At 39.3% G+C, this 20,350-nt stretch overlaps 2 protein-coding genes across 2 annotated transcripts; one reads left to right on the top strand and one right to left on the bottom strand.

Annotated features, from left to right (window-relative positions):
* Positions 1-866: 866 nt before the first annotated feature.
* On the bottom strand, positions 867-2,240 carry LOC5573855 (zinc carboxypeptidase A 1). The gene has a single exon (XM_001654836.2). The coding sequence runs from the start codon at positions 2,223-2,225 to the stop codon at positions 918-920; it is 1,308 nt and encodes a 435-aa protein (XP_001654886.2). The 5' UTR covers positions 2,226-2,240; the 3' UTR covers positions 867-917.
* Positions 2,241-7,401: 5,161 nt separating this feature from the next.
* On the top strand, positions 7,402-13,681 carry LOC5573856 (glutamate receptor ionotropic, kainate 5). The gene is made up of 6 exons (XM_001654837.2): positions 7,402-7,579; positions 7,648-7,826; positions 11,373-11,821; positions 11,884-12,045; positions 12,130-12,577; positions 12,643-13,681. The coding sequence occupies exons 1-6, from the start codon at positions 7,483-7,485 to the stop codon at positions 13,183-13,185; spliced, it is 1,878 nt and encodes a 625-aa protein (XP_001654887.2). The 5' UTR covers positions 7,402-7,482; the 3' UTR covers positions 13,186-13,681.
* Positions 13,682-20,350: the final 6,669 nt, after the last annotated feature.

The raw sequence follows: 20,350 nt of genomic DNA, 5'->3' as shown, positions 1-20,350 counted from the left end.
TAATCAGGTTAAAAGAAATAAAACCATTCAAATAATTACCAAGCTAGAATATTCAACGGGCAAAATTTGAAAAGAATCTTCGAACCTTCCGCGGGCCGCACAAAATGAGGTCGCGGGCCGGATGTGGCCCGCGGGCCGTACGTTGGGCAGCCCTGGGCTAAGTGAAACCTGAATAAACATCATTACAATATATGATTACAATCACTAAATGATAAGTAGCCTAATAATTTCGCCAGATTTGCTTGAACAATGTGTGCTTTTCAGTAATATAATAAAGCAACTTTTCAGTATGTAGTTGTGAAAAATTGCTTAATAAATGATTATAAAATAGGCAAATGTTTCTTGGGTTGTTGCATGGTACTTATTTGCTTCAAGTGATTGGCCTCGATTGCAACAAGATAATAAGTGTTTGAAAATTCATTAACGATTCGTCATACAGCCTGCACTTAAACAATCTTGTGTTCAATTATTATTTCATCCGTTATTGCTAATACAATGCATGGCGTGGAAGTAGATCTTTATTTAACATACTTTCACGTCGGGGGTGACTTACTGGGTCTAACTAATTACTGGGTCGTCCGATTTGAAAACTGTCTTCGGCATAGTTATAGCTGACGAATGTATCTCACGGTATCAACGTAGCTCTAATCCCCAAAAGCACATGGGCAAACATTATGACCGATTGAATGAATTGCTTGCTTTTCCCATATTAATTCCCATAAAAACTTTAAAGGGCTTGTGCAGTCTCAGTTTTCATTCAAATGAGCTCAAATTTTGGGCGGACACTCGAAATTTGATCTAGAATCCAATGAGCGGTGTGGAGCAAAAACGATTTTTTGAACCACTCTAATCTATAGTACACATTATAGTGTTTCAGTCTTTAATTTATTGACAGTAAATTTATCAACTCAATTTTCTTAGTTTTCATAATATCCTCTTCGTTGCGATTCTTCCAGTAGCGTCACCAGCGAATCGAGAGTCTCCTCTCCTGTTGGCACTATTTGCTTTGGCGGTAGAATGAACCCACCCGATGACTCCTGACCAGGTCGCAGCTCATAGGTATAGGAGATGTTCACACCCAATTTTCCGTAGGCCCAATCCATACTGGCGCCACTCGCCGGGTAGATGGCGTCGTAAGTGTTCCCAAAGGTGTACCGGGTTCCGTATCGTTTCGCTAAGGAAGCAATTGTTGCGTTGGCGATGTCGTTCAAATCGTTGTGATTTGGAGTATGTTCATTGGTATGTCCATATGGGAACAACAGTAGCTGAGAGTACGAGTGGAAGGAGATATAGGCTTGAATCTTGCCCTTCAACGATGTGATGAATTGAGACAAAGTTTTCGTTTCGACTTCGGAAAAAGGATGAGGTCCAGCATAAATATCAGATTTGCATTGGTTACTAGTTCCTTGCTCAGCCCAATGGAAGTCCCAATTACGGTTCGGGTCAGCTCCAAAGCATCCTCCAGAGTACGGCGTACGTGTTTTCCTCCAGAGTCGATCCTTCTTATGAGTGTAAACGTATCCATCAGGGTTTACGCTCGGGAACATGTACCAGTCGTAGTTTTCAGCAATGTAACGCACTTTGGGATCCGTGCTGGTGAGCAATTCGTTGAGAATGTAAGCGACTGTCGCTGGCGAGATCCATTCGCGAGCATGAATACCTCCTTCAACGAATATACCTGGGTTTCCCGATTTGTAAGACACCTTCACACCCTTGATCGAACGGTTCTCAAAGGAATGGCCACCATCGAGAAGTTCCACCTGATCATATTGGCTAGCCAATTTCTCCAACCAGGCATGAATGTCCTCCAGCTCATAATAGTCGTTGAAATCGAAACTTTCGTTTGCCCGCCTAGACATCATTCGATGCTTTTCTCCATCAATCGATTTTTGCAAATTTGTCTCCAGCAACTTAGCACTAATTCCTTCATTGTAGAGTGCTTCCGTGAAGTCAGCCACCTTGTGTGGTGCCACAACTATGTTAAACTTTTCTCCAACTTTGTTACTACTTTTCAGAAATATTAAACTATCACTCGACTCTTCCAGCTCATTAAGCAATTTCAGCTGGCTGTTGGATGAAGGAATCGCCTCGTACACTTTGTAGTTATCATAACGAGCGACTTCGTTTGCATAAGTCACTCCGATGCACAGCCAAACCGCCACTATAGCTACTGCTGCCGAAAGACCCATTTTCTCGCGTTTACTGTAACACACTAACTTTTTCATGGTTATCCAGGTTACATTTATAGCTCCTTGCATCGTAAATTGGAAATGCCTATAAAGTTGCTGTAATGAAACCAGCACTTCATTTGAGCTTTTCCCGGCTTAGAACCACTCGAAAAAAATTCGCTACTTGAATTCGTAGTCGTAGCCTCGTGTAACACAGCGGTAGTTTGTCGTTATCGTATTGGTAGTATAGCTCTTGGTGGTCTTGCATTCGGTATTTCTGAACCGCTCGTGGTATGAGCAATATTCACGTGCTCTTGAAATACAACACAACAGTTTACATTCAGATGGTTGTTACCGTTTTGATTCATATAACGAACTATCAAGGCTTACGGCAATGGTGTCCAATTGGATGGATTTTTGAACCACATCAGGTCTACGGCATATATGTAGTTCTAAGAACATTGATATAATGAATACAATATAATGTAACATAATGGTTTCTGTTTCTCCCAATGGGATATAGGGATTTCTAGCAAAAACTCAGCAATTTTTTTCTATCTTTACTTACGAGATTTTTAGATCTGGGATAGTTAATCTCCAACGACTTTACTTTCCTTCCGAAGGAAATCGTCATAACATTTACGTCATAAGTGAACATTTTGGGGATGGGATTCAATCCAAGGTCCTCAGCATGAGATGCGAGTGCTTTAACCACTACACCAGGTCCGTCCCGAATTCAGCATTTTAATAGCGCGTATTTGAGAATTTCCAACGACATTTTGAAAGATTTCAATGCTGATTTAGGGTGAACACATCGTTGGCGCAATAAACCAAATATTGAAAGCAGCTCTAGTGGTAGCAGTTTCAATGCTGTAATTTATTATTATTATTTCATTATTTCACAACTTAATATTATGCATAGATTTTGGTGTTTATTTCGATCTTCCCAAGATGTATCCTCCCAACACTTCCTCTTTACTTTCCACTCACTATTTCAGTCTCTCTTCGTGTTGCCAGTTTCACTTATAATTCCATCAAAACACTAGTTCTGGTACTCCCACAACGTTGCCCGCCCAACCGTATCCATTCAATGTTTTTTTTTTGTTTATTATTCCTGTTCTCCATAGAATAATGCGAGGCAAAGGTGCACACCTAACGTTTCGTAGAAGATATGTATTGAATGAAAAGTATGCAAGCTCCAGGCTAATTAATTTTCAATTTAACACTATAAAAACGTATTACTAGTGTTTTCAAACTACGATTTGTATTTTCCCCCTCTATTGAATTTTCTAATATTTTTTAGTAAATCTTAATTAAATTCGCTTTCTTAAACAACAAAAAAAAAATCGAAAAATCATTTGTATTTCGCGAAGTTGGAGCAATTTAAATTTGGAGTCAATATGAACCCAAGGCAAGGAAAACTTTCACAAAAAATACTCTAGAAAACTATTTTTCAAGATAATTGTTTTTTTTCGCGAATCAAAAAACTCGCAAAAACTCATCAACGTGTGAAAAAATCTCCCAAATCAGTTCACTAACGAAAAAGTTACAAGTTACAGCCTGGGTGTGGGGTGTCATATTGGTCATATTGACCCCAAACATAGACAAAGGGTTAAGTTTACCGTCATAACGGGATGCTTCATAACAAGATTCATTACATGCGGAACTCTATACTAGTCAGTTCGAATAACTGAAATGGGTATTTTTGTCTGCATTCAATACGATATATGGATTACCTTTTTATCACGCTGGATCTGTTTAATATTACACTAAATCAGCGTTATATAACGGTAAATTATTAATGAAGATAAGTGAAACAGTTCTTAAAATAAAATTTACTGTAAAACGGGATAATTTTGATAGTTTTTTCGAAGAAAACTTCAATATTTATGCATGTTTCATATGTTTCAAAGAATTGCAATATATATTTTTAAAACAAGTACTGACATCCTACTGACACGGACTTGATGTCGATGGAAACCGCGTATAAAACAGCACAAGACCGTTCGCTGTTCATCAAATTTACGTCCAAAGAAGCTATGACGGAATCACAGTGCAAAAATGTGAATCCACGGCAATTCGTTTATGCGAACGGAAAATCAGTAGCAGTGAGGATGTCGACCGCGGGTGCAAATATGCAATACGTCCGTGTGGTCGATCTGCCACCTGAACTGCCGGATGATAATTTGTCGCTGGTGCTCGGACAGTTTGGTACGATTGAGCATGTGGTACGAGAAAAGTTTCCACTGAACCTGGGCCTCGATCACATGTACACAGGAGTGTGTGGAGTGTACATGGACGTGAAAACGAATATCCCACCATCAATTGTTGTTGGTAATAGGAAAGGGAGGATTTTCTACGATGGTCTGAAGGACACTTGCTTTCTATGTCGAGGATTGGGACACCGTACGGACTCTTGCCCACAGCGGCAAAATCGAAACAAAAAGGATAAAAGGAAACTTGGAAACTCTGGATCCTGTTCATATGCTGACGTCGTGTCTGGAGAAGCAAGAACATCAGAAACGTTAGAAATTTCGGAAGCATTGGAGGAGAACATAATCGAAGTACTTGAAGAAGAGGATGAAGAAGAAGAGTACATCGACCAGCCCACGGAAGCATTAGAGGAGGAATCGGTTGCGCAATCCGCATGTGACACAGAAGCAGATTCGGAAAAGGAGCGACGGCGAAAAGGAAGCATGGAAAAATTGGGAGAGGTGGCCAAAGCAATCCACGAGGCGATGTTGAACTCAAAAGCAGCCCAACGGCGGGCCGAGTTTGCGGCTTCACGTTCTGGGACAGGTTCCAGTACAGGTGCCGGGCCAAAAACAAAGGTTGCTCGCAAGACCCGCTATTGATAAATTTGTATGATTTTTTTTTAGAATAATGAATTGTTCGACAAGACAATCGGCTCCGTAGAGTTTATAGAAAACAATTGAGCCTTCCAAATAAACGATTAGAAAAAAAAATTATTAATTATGGTGACGAACTCATTATGACTTTATCAAATAGTGATTGTAGAACAGATTGTTTGTTAGCGTTGCAAAAATGCTAAAATCTTTTAAATTGTTAATATTTACATGTATTCCAATGAAAATATCTATGACATGAAGTATCAAACAAATACTCATTACTTTTGCATTCGTTGTTCTTAACTGATTAACAGAAAGTTCCTTATTTCGTTAAATATGTTGTGGGTCTCGCACTACCAAAGTTGTCCGCATTATCAAAGTTTTATTTATGTTTTACGGTACTTTTAACATGCGCGTGCACTCCACTTCCTGTAAGAATCACTATTTTATAAAAGAGATTGGATTTCTGTAAACCGGCTTCTTTCGGGACGAAGCAACCGGACTCCCTTTCGGGACGAAGCAGCACAATTGTGCTAGACATGATTTTTTGAAACGGCTCGTTCAGAGTTGGTTTCAAATATACTTTTTCCCGTCTTCAATAATTCATAGTCAATGAGTTACATTAAAACCCCATGAAGATTACAATCCATTTTGCAGTGTAGACACAGCAAGAAAAATTCGATCATAAAAGTGAAAAATCGTCCGTCCCGAAAGGGATATAGCCGTTTCGGATAATTTTTCGCATAATTTTGTAACTGACATCTATGTTATATGTTTTTATGTTGACACATCCTGTTACATTCAGCACCCTTTATGTGTGAAAACAACGCTAACAGGGCTGTGTTTATTTTGACCGAACTCAAACTGCTCGAATGTATATCACATCTTGGCTGCTTGGTACGATTATGAAATGGGAACACGCACTCACTCGTGACATTTTTGTCGACCAGTGAGTATGATAGTTCTATATTTGAAAAGGTCTCATAAGGGAAAATAAGGAATAAACCTTGAAGTGGTGACAACAAGTAAATCTTGGAACCGAACGGTTACAGCAGGAAATACCTTGTCGAAGTACCTAAATAAGTCTAGTCAGTTTCCCGGGCAAACTGTTCCTGTCCATATTTTTTTTAAAGATCTTCATGGTCGATTGTATTATAGTACGCTTCGAAATAAATGAAATGGTGGAGCGTCGAAAATTGATATTCACAACACTTTTAGAGGATAAACCTAAGGTATGTTGTCGATTGCTTGTCTACGCAACCGGCTCAATAACTTTCCACTTGCTAGCGTCGATAGACTGCACAAGATAAACCGAGAAAGTATTTCATAGGCTGTGTTGAGAATAATAGCCGCCTGATAATTCTCACATTCCGATTTATCACCCTTTTCGTATATTGGGCATTTTACTCCCTACTTTCATTCCTCCGGTAGCTTTTCTGTATCTCAGATCCTGGATATCAATCGATGCATGCAAGCCAAGCCGGGCCCATTTAAATAAGTTCCATTCTAATACCATCCAGCTCCTTTGTTGCTCTTGAGCTCTTAAATGGTACCATCCTCAACCTCACTTACCGTGGGTGTATCTTCTTCTTTCGCCGTACCGATGAAGCCATTTTCACTGCTGCCTCAGTCTTCCTCCTCTGTGATATTCAGGTGTTCGACGTAGTACTGCTTCCACCTTTCAATCATCTCACGTTCGTCCGTCAAGATACCTTGATCTTGTCCTGGCACATTACAGTTCGCAACACAAAGCTTTTGCGGGATGCGTTTAGTTTCTAGTAGTACGCCCTCCATTCCATCCAGGCGGCGTTTCTCAAGCCAGCTTTGTTGCCTTTGCTTCAGTTTGTATCATTCCAGGATACCTTAAAAATTCCCGATGGGCGATTTCCAGCGGAGTCTCAATGGCTTGTGAGAAATTCAATTGGAATTTGATCATGTGAATAACTAGCGGTAACTCGAGAAACTCTTACGGATTGTAAGTGTATTTTTAGTGGGACTCCAGTAGAATTTAGCAATTCTATTGGAATATTGACAACTCTGCGCGGGATTACAAGAAAGCTGGTATGATGATGCCCTTGAAGAAATACAGTACTATTGGCATTTGGGAACAATGTTCTTGTAACGATGATTCCTTTAGTAAATTATTACGTCTGCTTGTCTATGATGGTACTGCCTGGAAAGCAAATCATGGTACATAGTGCATTGTACAGCTTGGTTGATTTGATTCATGGTCAAGTTTAATAAAGTAAACCTAAATCAACCCATCAATCAAACTACGGGCAGCTTGCACAAGTCAATTTTGTTGTCACAAATGTCATGTAGCAAAACTATGTATGTCCAGCGCTATGACCAGTTCTATTAAGTTTTCATCTTCTCACTGATAAGAATTGCAAAGAAATGGTTTATAAATCTGAACATATTATTTCTTACGATCCAAAAGTATAGTATACTCTCATTAGGACAGTATGGCCGATTTAGCTGTTGTTACTGAATTACTACTAAGCTACTTTTCTGCAACAAATCTCAATTATATAACTTTCTTTCATTGCTGGAATTTTGAAGGTTGTGATTCTAGTTTTGGAATCATATATACAATACTAATCATAATACTTATTTCACATTATTTACAGAAAGTCATGATTTTGTACAGAGATTCTCTAGTTCAGCTAAATTTGTCGATATGGTTAACATGAATGAAGATGCGTTCAATTCTTTGCATCAAGCCAAACGCATTTCCAGTAGATTTCGAATGAAGGTTGGCATGGCTTTGGATTACGAGTGTGCCGGAAGTGACGAAGTCATATTAAAGGTTAGAACTTTACTACAAAGTAACATAAAATTCAAACGAATGATTAATAGGGTGCGGCTTATTTTTCAAAAGTTCTCAAAACAAAAATTCGTGTTTTTTACTGAATCATAATGACATAAAAATATAAGCCTTAAAATTTGAGCCAAAAATATCAAGATTTAGAAAAAAAAATGGTAGAACATCAAACTTGTCCAAATCAAAACTTGTCTTACCGCCGTGCGGGGTGACAATTATGGAACATCAAGAGACAGGGGGTTGATGCTGGCCTTACAAGCCAGCCGTAAAAAATATCAGTACAGGAAGCATACAATGTAAATTCGTACCGAAACAATCGGCGTAGACCCAGGCATCGAAAACGGACTAACGATTGGAAACTCGGATCATGGAACTGTAAGTCTCTCAATTTCTTGGGAAGTACCCGCATTCTTTCCGAATTATTGAGGGTTCGCAAGTTCGACATCGTAGCGCTGCAGGAGGTTTGCTGGAAAGGGTCGACGGTACATACGTATAGGGATGGTTATACCATCTACCAGAGCTGCGGCAATAGACATGAGCTGGGCACAGCTTTTATCGCGAAATGCAAAGGCGCGTGATTGGGTGGTGGGCAATCGACAACAGAATGTGCAAGTTGAGGATCAAAGGCCATTTCTTCAATATCAGCATAATCAACGTGCACAGCCCTCACCTAGCAAGTGACGATGCCAATAAGGACGCTTTCTACGCGCAGCTGGAACGTGAATACGACAGCTGCCCAAGCCATGATGTCAAAATCGTTATCGGAGATCTCAACGCTCAGGTTGGCCACGAGGAGGAATTTAGACCGATTATAGGGAAGCTCAGCGCTCACCAGCTCACGAACGAAAACGGCCTTAGACTGATTGATTTTGCCGCCTCCAAAAACATGGCCTAACGTAGTAAATACTTCCAGCACAGCCTCCCGTATCGGTACACCTGGAGATCACCCCAATAAACTGAATCGCAAATCGACCACGTTTTGATTGATGGAAGACACTTCTCGGACACTATCGACGTCAGAACTTATCGCGGCGCAAACATCGATTCGGACCACTACCTAGTGACGGTTAAAGTGCGCCAACGACTCTCCGTTGCGAACAACATTCGGTACCGACGCCCGCCTTGGTACAATCTGGAACGACTCAAGCTACCCGAAGTCGCAACTGATTACGCGCAAAGCCTTGAAGCAGCGTTGCCGGAAGAAGGAGAGCTCATCGAAGCCCCTCTTGAGGACTGCTGGAGTAGTCTCAAAGCAGCCATAAACAACGCAGCGGAAGGTGCCGTTCGGTTCGTGGAAGCAAATCGACGGAACGGTTGGTTCGACGAGGAGTGTCAGACGGTTTTGGACGAGAAGGATTCAGCGCGGGCGATGATGCTGCAGTAAGGCACCCGTCAAAACGTGAAACGATACAAATAGAAGCGAAGACAGCCAACCCATCTATTCCGGGATAAAAAGCGTCGCCTGGAAGAGTTGGAGTGCGAAGAGATGGAGCAGCTGTATCGTTCTCAAGAAACACGTAAGTTCTACAAGAAACTCAATGCATCCCGCAAAGGCTTAGCGCCGCGAGCCAAAATGTGCCGGGATAAGGATGGAGGTATCTTGACGGACGAACGTGAGGTGATCGAAAGGTGAAAGCAGCACTACGATGAACATATAAACGGCGCAGAGGAGGAAGATCAAGACAGCAGGAGGAATGGCTTCATCAGTACGGCGGATGAAGGAGACGTTCCAACTCCCACAATAGGTGAAGTTAAGGATGCTAACAAACAGCTCAAGAACAACGAAGCAGCTGGAAAGGATGGTATTGGAGCGGAACTTATTGAAATGGGCCCGAACAGGTTGGCCACTTGTCTGCACCGATTGATAGCCAGGATCTGGGATACAGAACAGCTACCGGAGGAGTGGAAGGAGGGAATAATATACCCAATATACAAAAAGAATGACAAGTTAGAATGTGAGAACTATCGAGCGATCACCATTCTTAACGTAGCCTATAAAGTGCTTTCCCAGATCATCTTCCGCCGTCTATCGCCACTGGCAAGCAGATTTGTGGGAAGTTATCAATCCGGTTTTGTGGACGGGTGATCGACGACAGACCAAATCTTTATGTTGCGGCAGATCCTCCAAAAGTGTCGCGAATATCAAGTCCCTACGCACCACCTATTCATCGATTTCAAAGCGGCCTATGATACTATCGACCGCGAAGAGCTATGGAAGAATATGCACAAGAATGGTTTTTCCGGGAAACTGACTAGACTGATCAAAGCAACGATGGATAGTGTACAGTGCTGTGTGAAGATATCGGGTGCATTATCGGACCCGTTTGAAACACGCAAAGGACTTCGACAAGGCGATGGTCTTTCCTGCCTCCTGTTCAATATTGCGCCAGAAGGTGTTATGAAACGGGCGGGCTTCAACATGCGGGGCACGATCTTCAATAAATCCAGCCAATTCTTTTGTTTCGCTGACGACGTGGACATTGTCGGAAGAACGTTCCAGGTGGTTGCTGAACAGTATACCAGGCTGAAACGTGAAGCAGATTGGATTGAAGGTAAATACGTCGAAGACGAAATATCTGCTGGCTGGAGGAACCGAGCGCGAAAGAGCTCGCATTGGCAGACACGTGACGATCGACGGGGATGAGTTCGAGGTAGTGGACGAATTTGTCTACCTCGGATCATTGATAACGTCGGATAATAACTGCAGCAGAGAAATTCGAAGACGTATCGGCGGAGTATGTGAGAACGGCGTATGGAGGAGAAGAATGAACCACGAGCTTGCGCAACTCTACGGTGAACCCAGTATCACGAAAGTCGCAAAAGCTGGAAGGGTACGATGGGCGGGATACGTTGTGAGAATGCCGGACAACAATCCCGCAATAATAGTGTTCACCTCAAATCCAGCCGGTACAAGGAGCTTGGGTTTGGAGAAATTCTGGAGAAATTCCTAAAAAAAATATTTGAACCGTTTCTTGGTGGAATTGAAATGTTCGCATTCATTCTACTGAAATTTATCAAGGAATTTTTGATACGGGAATCCGTTAAGTCAATATTGATGAAATGTTCCTTGAGGAATCTATGAAATCGCTTCAAAAATTTGTTAAAATCGTTGGCATCATTTCTGAAGAAAATCTCAGATTTTTTTTAAACATGAATATCATCATATTAAAACATAAGAAATCAATTAAGTTTTCATGAAGTTATGTTCAAAGACAAATTTTTTTAATAACAAGAAGAAATAAATAGAGAAAATGACTTTCACCTAAGAATAGTTTTAATTTTAGATAAGTTTGGACAAGTTCCACAAACTTTTAATAAATTTAATTTTGAAGAGAATGAAGCAAAGAGCTTGAAAATTGATTGAAAATAACAAAGTTATGAAAACTTCACTGAGCGTCGTATTTTATAACTTGAAAATTCACCTTGAAGTCACAACAATTTTAATGATTTTGGCTCAAACTTTGAGGATTCTATTTTTATGTGATTTAAATCCACAAGATTTCGATTTGCAGTGTATTGACCATTTTGCAGTGCATTGACCACAATTGTTTTTCGACTTCGACATTTTGGATTATGATAGATCGAAAACGAAATCAAACCGTTTTCGATTTCTTGGCAACTGTAGATCTATACGTCGATGCCGAAGTTAAAGTACTTACACGAAACGGATTGTACGACGTTTACAACAATGGACGGCCACTTGGCGGTCAGTTGAATGTAACGCTGGACAGGGACATTATTCCGGACACGAACCGCCTAGGACCCAGTAGATTTGCTGGCAAACCAAAATACGAACATCGACGTACTCTTTCGGATTTGACGCTTCGGGTAGGAACCGTATCGCAAAGATTTCCGCGGTTGAACAGTTCGATAGAGCTGGTTGTTACCCATCTGGAGTCGGACAATGACCGCCATATGGACCATGCGGTACGATTCGGCCATCGTTTGATCAAAGCTTTACAAGCTACTTTGGGATACAAGTAAGTTCAGAAATGGGATCCGTATAAATATGATGAAATCCTGTAAAACATTTTCATTTTAGCGTCCATTACATTCATTACGATCGCTGGACATTCAATGATTCTACTGGCGGTATTCTGGGGGCACTCGTCAACAAGGAAATAGATCTTTCATCGGCAGGTTTGATGACAAAAATCAAAAGGATGGAACATCTGGCTAGTGTTCTGAGCTACATGACGTTCGAGTAAGATTACCGGTCGAAGAAAATGGCTACGCTGGTTCTCCCGAATTGATATACCCATTTGAGAATTTTGTTATCTCTTTTCAGACTCATGTTCATCTTTAAAACTCCAGAAAGCACTCAGCTAACGGACAACGCATTTATCAGACCATTTTCATCCTCGGTTTGGCTGATGATCTTGTTAACCATCATGCTAGGAAGCATTGCATTCAAACTCAACTTCACCGCAGAAACTGTTCTTCAAGAGAACTTCAAACCCTCAGAGAATCCGTCATTCTTCAGTTTAATTGTTGAATTTCTGGGGAACTACTGCCAGCAGGGTTCGCAATATATGCCGGAAAGTTTGTCCGGCAGAGCAATGCAACTGTTCATGCTGTTGTGCACCCTCATGGTCTACAATTACTATACTTCGAAAATTGTATCGGACTTAATCGGAAGCCACAAGGAGTCGGATATCAAAACGCTGATTCAACTTGCTGACAGCCACATCGAATTGGGCATCGAAAATGTGACCTACGAGAAGGCTTTTTTCTATGTGATTTGAATATTCTTAAATCAGTTCTAGATGTTTGTTGTAGTAATCCTTTTTTTATATTTCAGCAATCACATCTTCCAGACGTAGATTACCTTACTAAGAAGAAAGTGACCGAAAAGACCTTCATCAATTCGTCGGTTGGGCTTCAACGGGTTCGTCGAGGAAACTTCGCATACAACTGTGAACGCAACGTGGCCTACAATCTGATAAGGGCTATGTTTGATTCGACGGAAGTATGCGATCTGAATGAGTTGGAAAGTATGCCCTCGCAATTTTTAGATCATTTGGTACGTAAGGATTCACACTTCCGGGAAATTTTCAAAGTCAAATACACGCGAATGTTGGAGGTTGGCATCAAAAAAAAGTTCGCCGATTATTGGGTAGCCAAGAAGCCGGAATGCTTTTCGGGAAGCATTATTTCCAGTGTAACTATTACTGGTGCGTTGCCGATATTTGTGCTGCTTGGTTTTGGATTGGTGCTGTCTTTTGTGGCTTTTGGAGCGGAAATTGTGGCACAATTTGTTACGAAAGATATGGCGAAGAAAATTTTGAAGAAAACATTCGGCCATGTTTCGGATGACAGAGTAGTCAAGAGGAAATTCTTATAAATGTATCAATATTCAATAAAGTATACTGAAGAACAATAAGGTAGGCATCGCAAGTAACCAGGATGACTAATTATAAGCTCTAAATCAGCATCATAGATGCATACAGGCATAATGCAATTACAAATGCTGACATGCATAATAACTGCATAGAAACTCTATTATTGTATCATTTCTCAACAAACATTTTAGTGAAATGAGAATTGAACAAACTACTCTAAACAATATAAGCTGAAATATTGTTATAAACTGTTGTTCATCGATTATGCTTGTTATGCTTGTAAGCCTGATGCATACAGGCATTAAATAAGCACCATATTGGCTTCATATTCGCATATAGGGCATACTTCAACGTTATCCAGTGTTTTGACAGATATACCTCGTGCTTAGTGTTTGCATGTAGTTTTAAGAGGGAGTATAATACAAATATTATTACCACACAGCTAAAGATATGTTGTAAAGTTCAGTTTTCTTTTCATGCACATATTTGGAGCATTAAAATAAACTGAAATTTCAACGACAAATCTTATTTTTCAATCGAATACACTTTGAATTTACACGAACATGTAACATTCAAGCATCTTTAGTTGAAAATTAAACGTGATGCTGTAACAATATATGATTTTTTTTTCTTTTACTATCTTCTTCTGTTTACACTGTCATCTTCTGGGGCCAAAACAGCAATGGAGCAGGACTTCAACATCAATTCAACATTACGGGTGTCGCATCTTGGCGACGCAAATAGAACTAGCATACGCTTGTCATACACAGTTTGTTTTTGTTTTCCTCAAAGAAACTTGCACACGCTTTCCAGACTCATCAAAATGCATATGGAAATATTACCCAATTTGAAAAACGTACACCCTGATTGTGGGTGTTTCTCGAGACAGAAGGCATATTGTTTTCCTCTAAGGTTCACAACCACATCTACACTAGGGCACCCACACCATTGGGCGTGATAACCACTATGGGGACTTTTATCACAATATAGCAAAATGGCGTCTAAATCCAAGATGGCCGCAAGATGTTTTCAATCAACATTATCTATTTTATTAATTTATTCGGTTTTACATCAATTAGCTTGATAAAACCTCGCCAACAATATTTCGCCAATTCACTCGGTTCTTGGCCGCTTCTCTCCATCCTCCACTGCGACCCACGCTCTCCAGGTCCTAGTGCCCCTGGTCAATCATCCTAGCTCGCTGCGCCACCCCGCCTTCTTGTTCGGACCGGATTTATAGCGAACAACATCTTTACAGGGTTGTTGTCCGACATTCTTGCAACATGCCCTGCCCAGGATACTGGATTCGCCGTAGAGTTGAACGAGCTCGTGGTTCATCCTTGGCCGCCACACGCCATTCTCTTGCACGCCGCAGAAGATCGTCCTCGAGCACAGTCCACGTCTCATGCCCGTAGACCAATAGTCCTCGGTCTTATGAGCGTTTTGTACATCGTGCATTTGGTGCGGGGGTGAATCTTTCTTGACCGCAGTTTCTTCTGGAGCCCATCAGGTATCAGGTATCAGAAGGCCGGCTCCAACGGCACGTTCCCACCAGTTGAGAGATTTGTGCCATCGCCATAGCTTATTTCATAATCTACCCGATGGTAGAGGAAGGGGAAGGGAAAGATGGGAGGAAATAGGAGTGGGGTCTCATGAAGAGGGAAGATCGCATAAGCGAAATGAGAGCATGTAGCTCCATACCACAATGGGTTCGAACAGCGCCCTGAAAAGGGCACTGCAAAACGCATGAGTGTAAAGAGAGCCTATAGCTCATTACCACAGCGGGTTAAGAATAACAGAATGTCCTGATGATTCAGGCTTCTGAATTCAGTTTCACTTAATAAGTGTTTACCAAGTACCGTAAATTCGGGTGAAATTGATCAGTAGGGTGAAATTGATCACTGTGTCACTCGATTTTATTTCTTCCTAATGGAGCACAAATATCAATGTAACCTGCAGTGAATGAACGTTGTTTGTCGTAAGTATGTCCAAATTGTGTGTTGTGAAGTTTTTTGCGTTCAAAAATGTTTATTTCTATGAAAATAATGAAAAATTTCAAAATCTTGGACGGTGCAGTGTTGACAAACATCAATTAACTTCTAGTTCTAGACAAGGATTTGGACATGGTATAATCCTGAAAGTTTGTGAGGATACTGAAGATATATTACCAAACTAGATTTCATAACCAAAACTCGTACCATTTCGTTGATTTGGTTGAAATAATTGAATTTCTGTTATATACCAGGAAATTCCTTAGGAAATTGCATACATTTAGGCGTTTTCTGCATTATTCTTGAAATTTAAACATTCATTATTTCTATAAATATTGTGTTGTTAAGAATTTGGAAAGCATATTCGGATTCAGGGAGCTTAAATTTATTAAGTATAGTTGTTTTGAAAACTTACAATAATGGAATTGATAAGTGATCAATTTCACCCCGAAATGAGATCTCCCGATTTTTTATTTTAGACATATTTTTTAGCACTAAAATAACATTTGTTAGAAAATTTCGGTACTTGAGTCAATGAGGCTCCCCTTCATACTTGTTTTTCTGCATTCAGTTGTTTGGCATTGTCAACATTATAGAAATCAGACAAGAAAAACCGTGAATAGTGATCAATTTCACCCGAAATTACGGTAATTGGAATCGAATTTGCGCAAAAACTGGACAGTTACATATCAGGTGATACAGAGTTCCATAATCGGAATCACAACTACCACACAAAAATGAGTCAGCACGCTGAATATTTGCCATGTGATAGTTGAGTCGGCAGTGGCCTGTCAACGCTCTGACCAAGAGACTGCAATTCTGCTTTGACAGATTTGTTAAATACTTCGCCACCCTTGGAGATGGCTCAGTAATGTACAATTTTATTTGACGACACGACTCCAAACTATTCCAATATTGCTTGTGATGAGTTGCCACCCAAGAATTTATCTGAAGTTTCACCCAGCACTTCTAAATTGGAATAGCCGGCTCAAGGCTAATGAAGTCATGCGGTGCTCCATCGCGAGCTAGCTCATCAGCCAATTCATTTCCAGCGATGGAAGAATTGCCAGGTACCCATACAAGGCTTACAGAGTTGACGGAATTCAGTTCCTCAATTTGAGTTCGACATGCGATACCCAAATGCAAATATTTTAGAAAAATAAAACAAATTACATTGCCGTTGCATTTCAGATAATGTGTAGCATATCTTATTGATGATTTTCAATTTGGGTTACTAAACTTTTACATTGTAACTTACGCTTTGTTTACATTACATAGGTGTTGCATTTTTACTTGCATGTAACTTAACCTAGAGCTGTCAAAATGAATAAGTTACATTGAAATTGAATCTGTGGTTGCAAAGAAACAAAAAACACGCTAGGTTACATACAGATTGGTAAGTCACATGTGTGTAACAGCATAAAGTTTGTTTACCATTTGTCATAGGGGAAGGGGTGAAAAAATGAACAGGATGGTAAAATGAACACCGAACTTGTTACGCATGAATAACAAATTTCAATGATTTTTATTACGCACGGATGATTTAGAGCATAAATAAGAGTGTTTTTGTTGATACGAAGATAAATTGAAGTCAGAACCACGTTCAGAAATTAAAACTGATGTAATTTCAGACACGGAGATGTTGAGGTTTTTCTATCATTTTCGTAATGATATGATGTCGAAGCAAAAACCTTTAGAACTGTTTTCGAAGGGATTATAATCATTCATAGATGTTTTTTAGGACTGTGACAAAAAAAAATTCAAAAATGTTTGTTTTGCTCGTGTGTTTTACCACCAACATAAAATGAATATTTTCATAATATTTTAATGACGATGAAAGTATGTGAAAATTTAGCTGTCTTAGTCTTAATTCGTGTCGCTGCGTTAATTAACTTCTCTATTTTTGATGTTGTGCGATAGAACTACAGTATTGGACAAAACATTTGCAACTTTTTCGATTTTCCATACAAAATGACCAACTTTGGTAAGCTATATCTCAGCTATTTATGGACCGATTTGAATGAAATTTTGGCAAAACATCAGACGGTGGTAGGTCATTTGGCATAAAGTCGTTTGGCATAAAGCCGTTTGGCATAAAGTCGTTTGGCATAATGGTCATTTGGCATAAAGTCGTTTGGCATAACGGTCGTTTGGCATAATGGTCGTTTGGCATAATAGTCGTTTGACATAATGAGTCTGAAACCAAGAATTTCTTAAGATGAGATTCGTTTTTACGTTTCTCTTGAATCTTTCTGATGACATCAGGCTTGTTGTGTTTAATTTATTGACAATAATTGATACAAAATGTCACTTTTGTTTACAATCATATGCTCTTGAATAAACTAAAGCATATTAGGAAAGTTATTGTCTATAGTATTTTATAATTTATGCAGAAATTACCCTTCTTTCAAAAATCAATTCTACTTTTGAGTTCCGCTATTGGAATAATTTTTTGCACTGAAGATTTTGATATATTTAGCACTAATTTACACTTTTTAGAAACATAGGATTTTTTTTAAATATGATGTAACCAAAATATAGGCAACTGTTGATTTGAAATTGAAACAAATTTCACCTATACATAGGCTGTTCTTTTAAGATTTCTTTATTTTTTAGATATTTAGTTGTTCCCAACTGACAAAATGGCGGCAATTGATAACATTGATCTGCTCAAGTTATCAGTGAAAAGATAAATCGATTACTGCAGCTACTTTGATGTGTTGTGCTACTTTTCCCGTAATGTCGGTTCCCCGAATGTCGTTACCCCGAACGCCAGTATCCCGAATACCAGTTCCCCGAATATCCCGCTTCAACAAAAAGTCCACTTCCCCGAAAAGTTTGTGGCACTCATACTTGTCGTAACTTTAAACATTTCAGGGTGGTGAACGAACTGGTTATCTGATATGCACCCTTCTTTATTAAATTGGTGGTTCTTTCGAGTTTTACCGTCCTCAATATTTTTGCCAACATGTGTATAGTCAAGAATGGCAGAACACTTGCTTCTTTTGATTGCTTATCGTTCTTGCTCGTTCACCTTCCAGCCACTAAAGACTATTATAGCACCTATTTAAACTGCATCACTTTTCGGGGAAACGAGCCATTCTAGGAACTGGAATTCGGGGAATCAACATCCAGAGAAACGACATTCGGGGAAAAGTATGACAAGAGCTATGATTCTGAACGCAATTTTTGATGTCTTTTCGTTTTATTTGCCGCAATAGTTTTTGGCGTCCAATCTTCTATTGATTTAATCATAAATTTTGCCTTCTTCTAATAATAGGCTGTTCTTTATATTTATACTGTTTTCAATTTCATTATTTAGTCAAGCTAAATGTTCACCATTTATATATTTCGCAATTCTTGCAAGATGTGCTGTTAGAATAATAATTACAGGTCGGACTCGATTATCCGGAGTATCGAATCCTCCGGATAATCCAATCACTAAGAAAAAAAAAAAAATGAAATCTTTGACAAAAGAACTTATATATTATGTTTTTTTCGTTATTTTATTTATATGATGCGGTGGCTCTGCCAGAATTTTTTTTCTACGAACTGGGATCTTAGTAAACTAGAGGTCTTAACAAGAAAAAAACAAAATTTGACCAGCATACACAAAAATCCACTCTTTCAAACTCCCCTTTTCTTAAATACGGTCTAAACTGCAAATTGTATAGTGCAATACAAAATTATCTCAGATTTATGCATAATAATTGAAAAACAAGAACATCAAAAAACAAATTCCGGATAATCGAATCCTGGATAATCGAGTCCCCGGATAATCGAGTCCAACCTGTACTTTAGAACCTGTAAATAATCAATACATTTTTTTGCAAACACAACGTCTCCTTTCAAGATATGCAGGAAAAATATTATTTCAATCACACATTTTCCCTCCTTTCGATAATAGACAGTGTTTTTGATGTACACTTTCCAAATTAAAATTTATATTGAATCGATCAAAAGTTTTGCAATATATATTTTTTTCAAAAATGTGTTGTTCATTTGAGTTATGTTGTGAGAAGATATTTAGTGTTAAAGCCTTAAACATTTTAAACCAGTGATGCATATTGAACTGAACGCGAGCCAAAAGTGAACTGAACGCGTTCTAATTTTGCTCGAGAACTTAGCAAGCATTGAACTCTCGTGCAAGATTCTGCACCTGCTCAAGAACGGCCCGTTCACTTCAAAATGCACAACGACGCTGAAAACCATAAAAAACTACATCAGAACATATTGCGTTCATGACATTACAAATATATTGAACCATTTAAGTTTCCTAACATGTTTGTTGAACTTCCGCAGTCAAATATGTCGTGTATCTGCCATGGAGACAGTTTCCATTTCACGTTCAGTTTTTAGCTCGCACGGGTTCAAATTTTTGAACTGCTCATTGTTCAAGCCTACTTGATCCCTCGTTCAAAGGTTTGAACTGGAACGCAAACTGAACGCGTTCAAATGCAACACTGTTTTAAACGAAAAATAATCTGCTCTCGTATATAGGCTTTTTTTTTTCATTATGGTGCAATAATAGATCTTTGGATAAGAGCTTTTAATAGTTTGCAAATAAATTTTTCCTTCTTCTACCAAGTAATTTTCATCAAGTGTTACGTACAAACTGGGACAAAGCTTGATCTGCAGCAAAATATGTGCGTTCCCTTTATTAATGACTGCAAATTTTCTTTGCCAATTTACTATTTTCAAATATGTATATCGCAACTACTCAACGATACTTTATGTTCTGGGATGTGGAGAAAATTATTATTCCGAAAAGATCTTCCACCAGACCCGTCACGAGTTTTATTTGGTTATGCTCTCTAATGTCACTACAATTTTTGACATTCATTGCTTGGATTATCTCTGAACGACCACCACGCTTATTGAGAAACTACGAAAAATTTTTGCTATGGGCTCAGTGGTGTTGATCTCGGTAAAATCTTCGAAAATGCCGATATTCATTCTAACTCAATAATTATGCCAAACGACCATTATGCCAAACGGCCATTATGCCAAACGACCATTATGCCAAACGACTTTATGCCAAACGGCTTTATGCCAAACGACCTTATGCCAAACGACTTTATGCCAAACGGGGTACAATCCATCAGACATAACTTGATTTTAATTTTAACATATATTTTTGAGTGATTTTTACAATCACAAGGTCAAAAGCCGTAAC

Source organism: Aedes aegypti, chromosome 2, assembly GCF_002204515.2.
Source record: "Aedes aegypti strain LVP_AGWG chromosome 2, AaegL5.0 Primary Assembly, whole genome shotgun sequence".
NCBI classification, from domain to species: domain Eukaryota; kingdom Metazoa; phylum Arthropoda; class Insecta; order Diptera; family Culicidae; genus Aedes; species Aedes aegypti.
Note: the sequence above shows the minus strand (reverse complement) of the source record. Positions and strands in the feature narration are given on the sequence as shown.

Excerpts from the sequence above, each read along its gene's own strand:
- LOC5573855 (XM_001654836.2), bottom strand. The coding sequence starts at position 2,225 with ATGAAAAAGTTAGTGTGTTACAGTAAACGCGAGAAAATGGGTCTTTCG.
- LOC5573856 (XM_001654837.2), top strand. The coding sequence starts at position 7,483 with ATGGCCGATTTAGCTGTTGTTACTGAATTACTACTAAGCTACTTTTCT. Across the intron at positions 7,580-7,647 it reads TCATTGCTGGAATTTTGAAG|AAAGTCATGATTTTGTACAG; the intron begins GTTGTGATTCTA and ends CATTATTTACAG. Across the intron at positions 12,046-12,129 it reads CTGAGCTACATGACGTTCGA|ACTCATGTTCATCTTTAAAA; the intron begins GTAAGATTACCG and ends ATCTCTTTTCAG.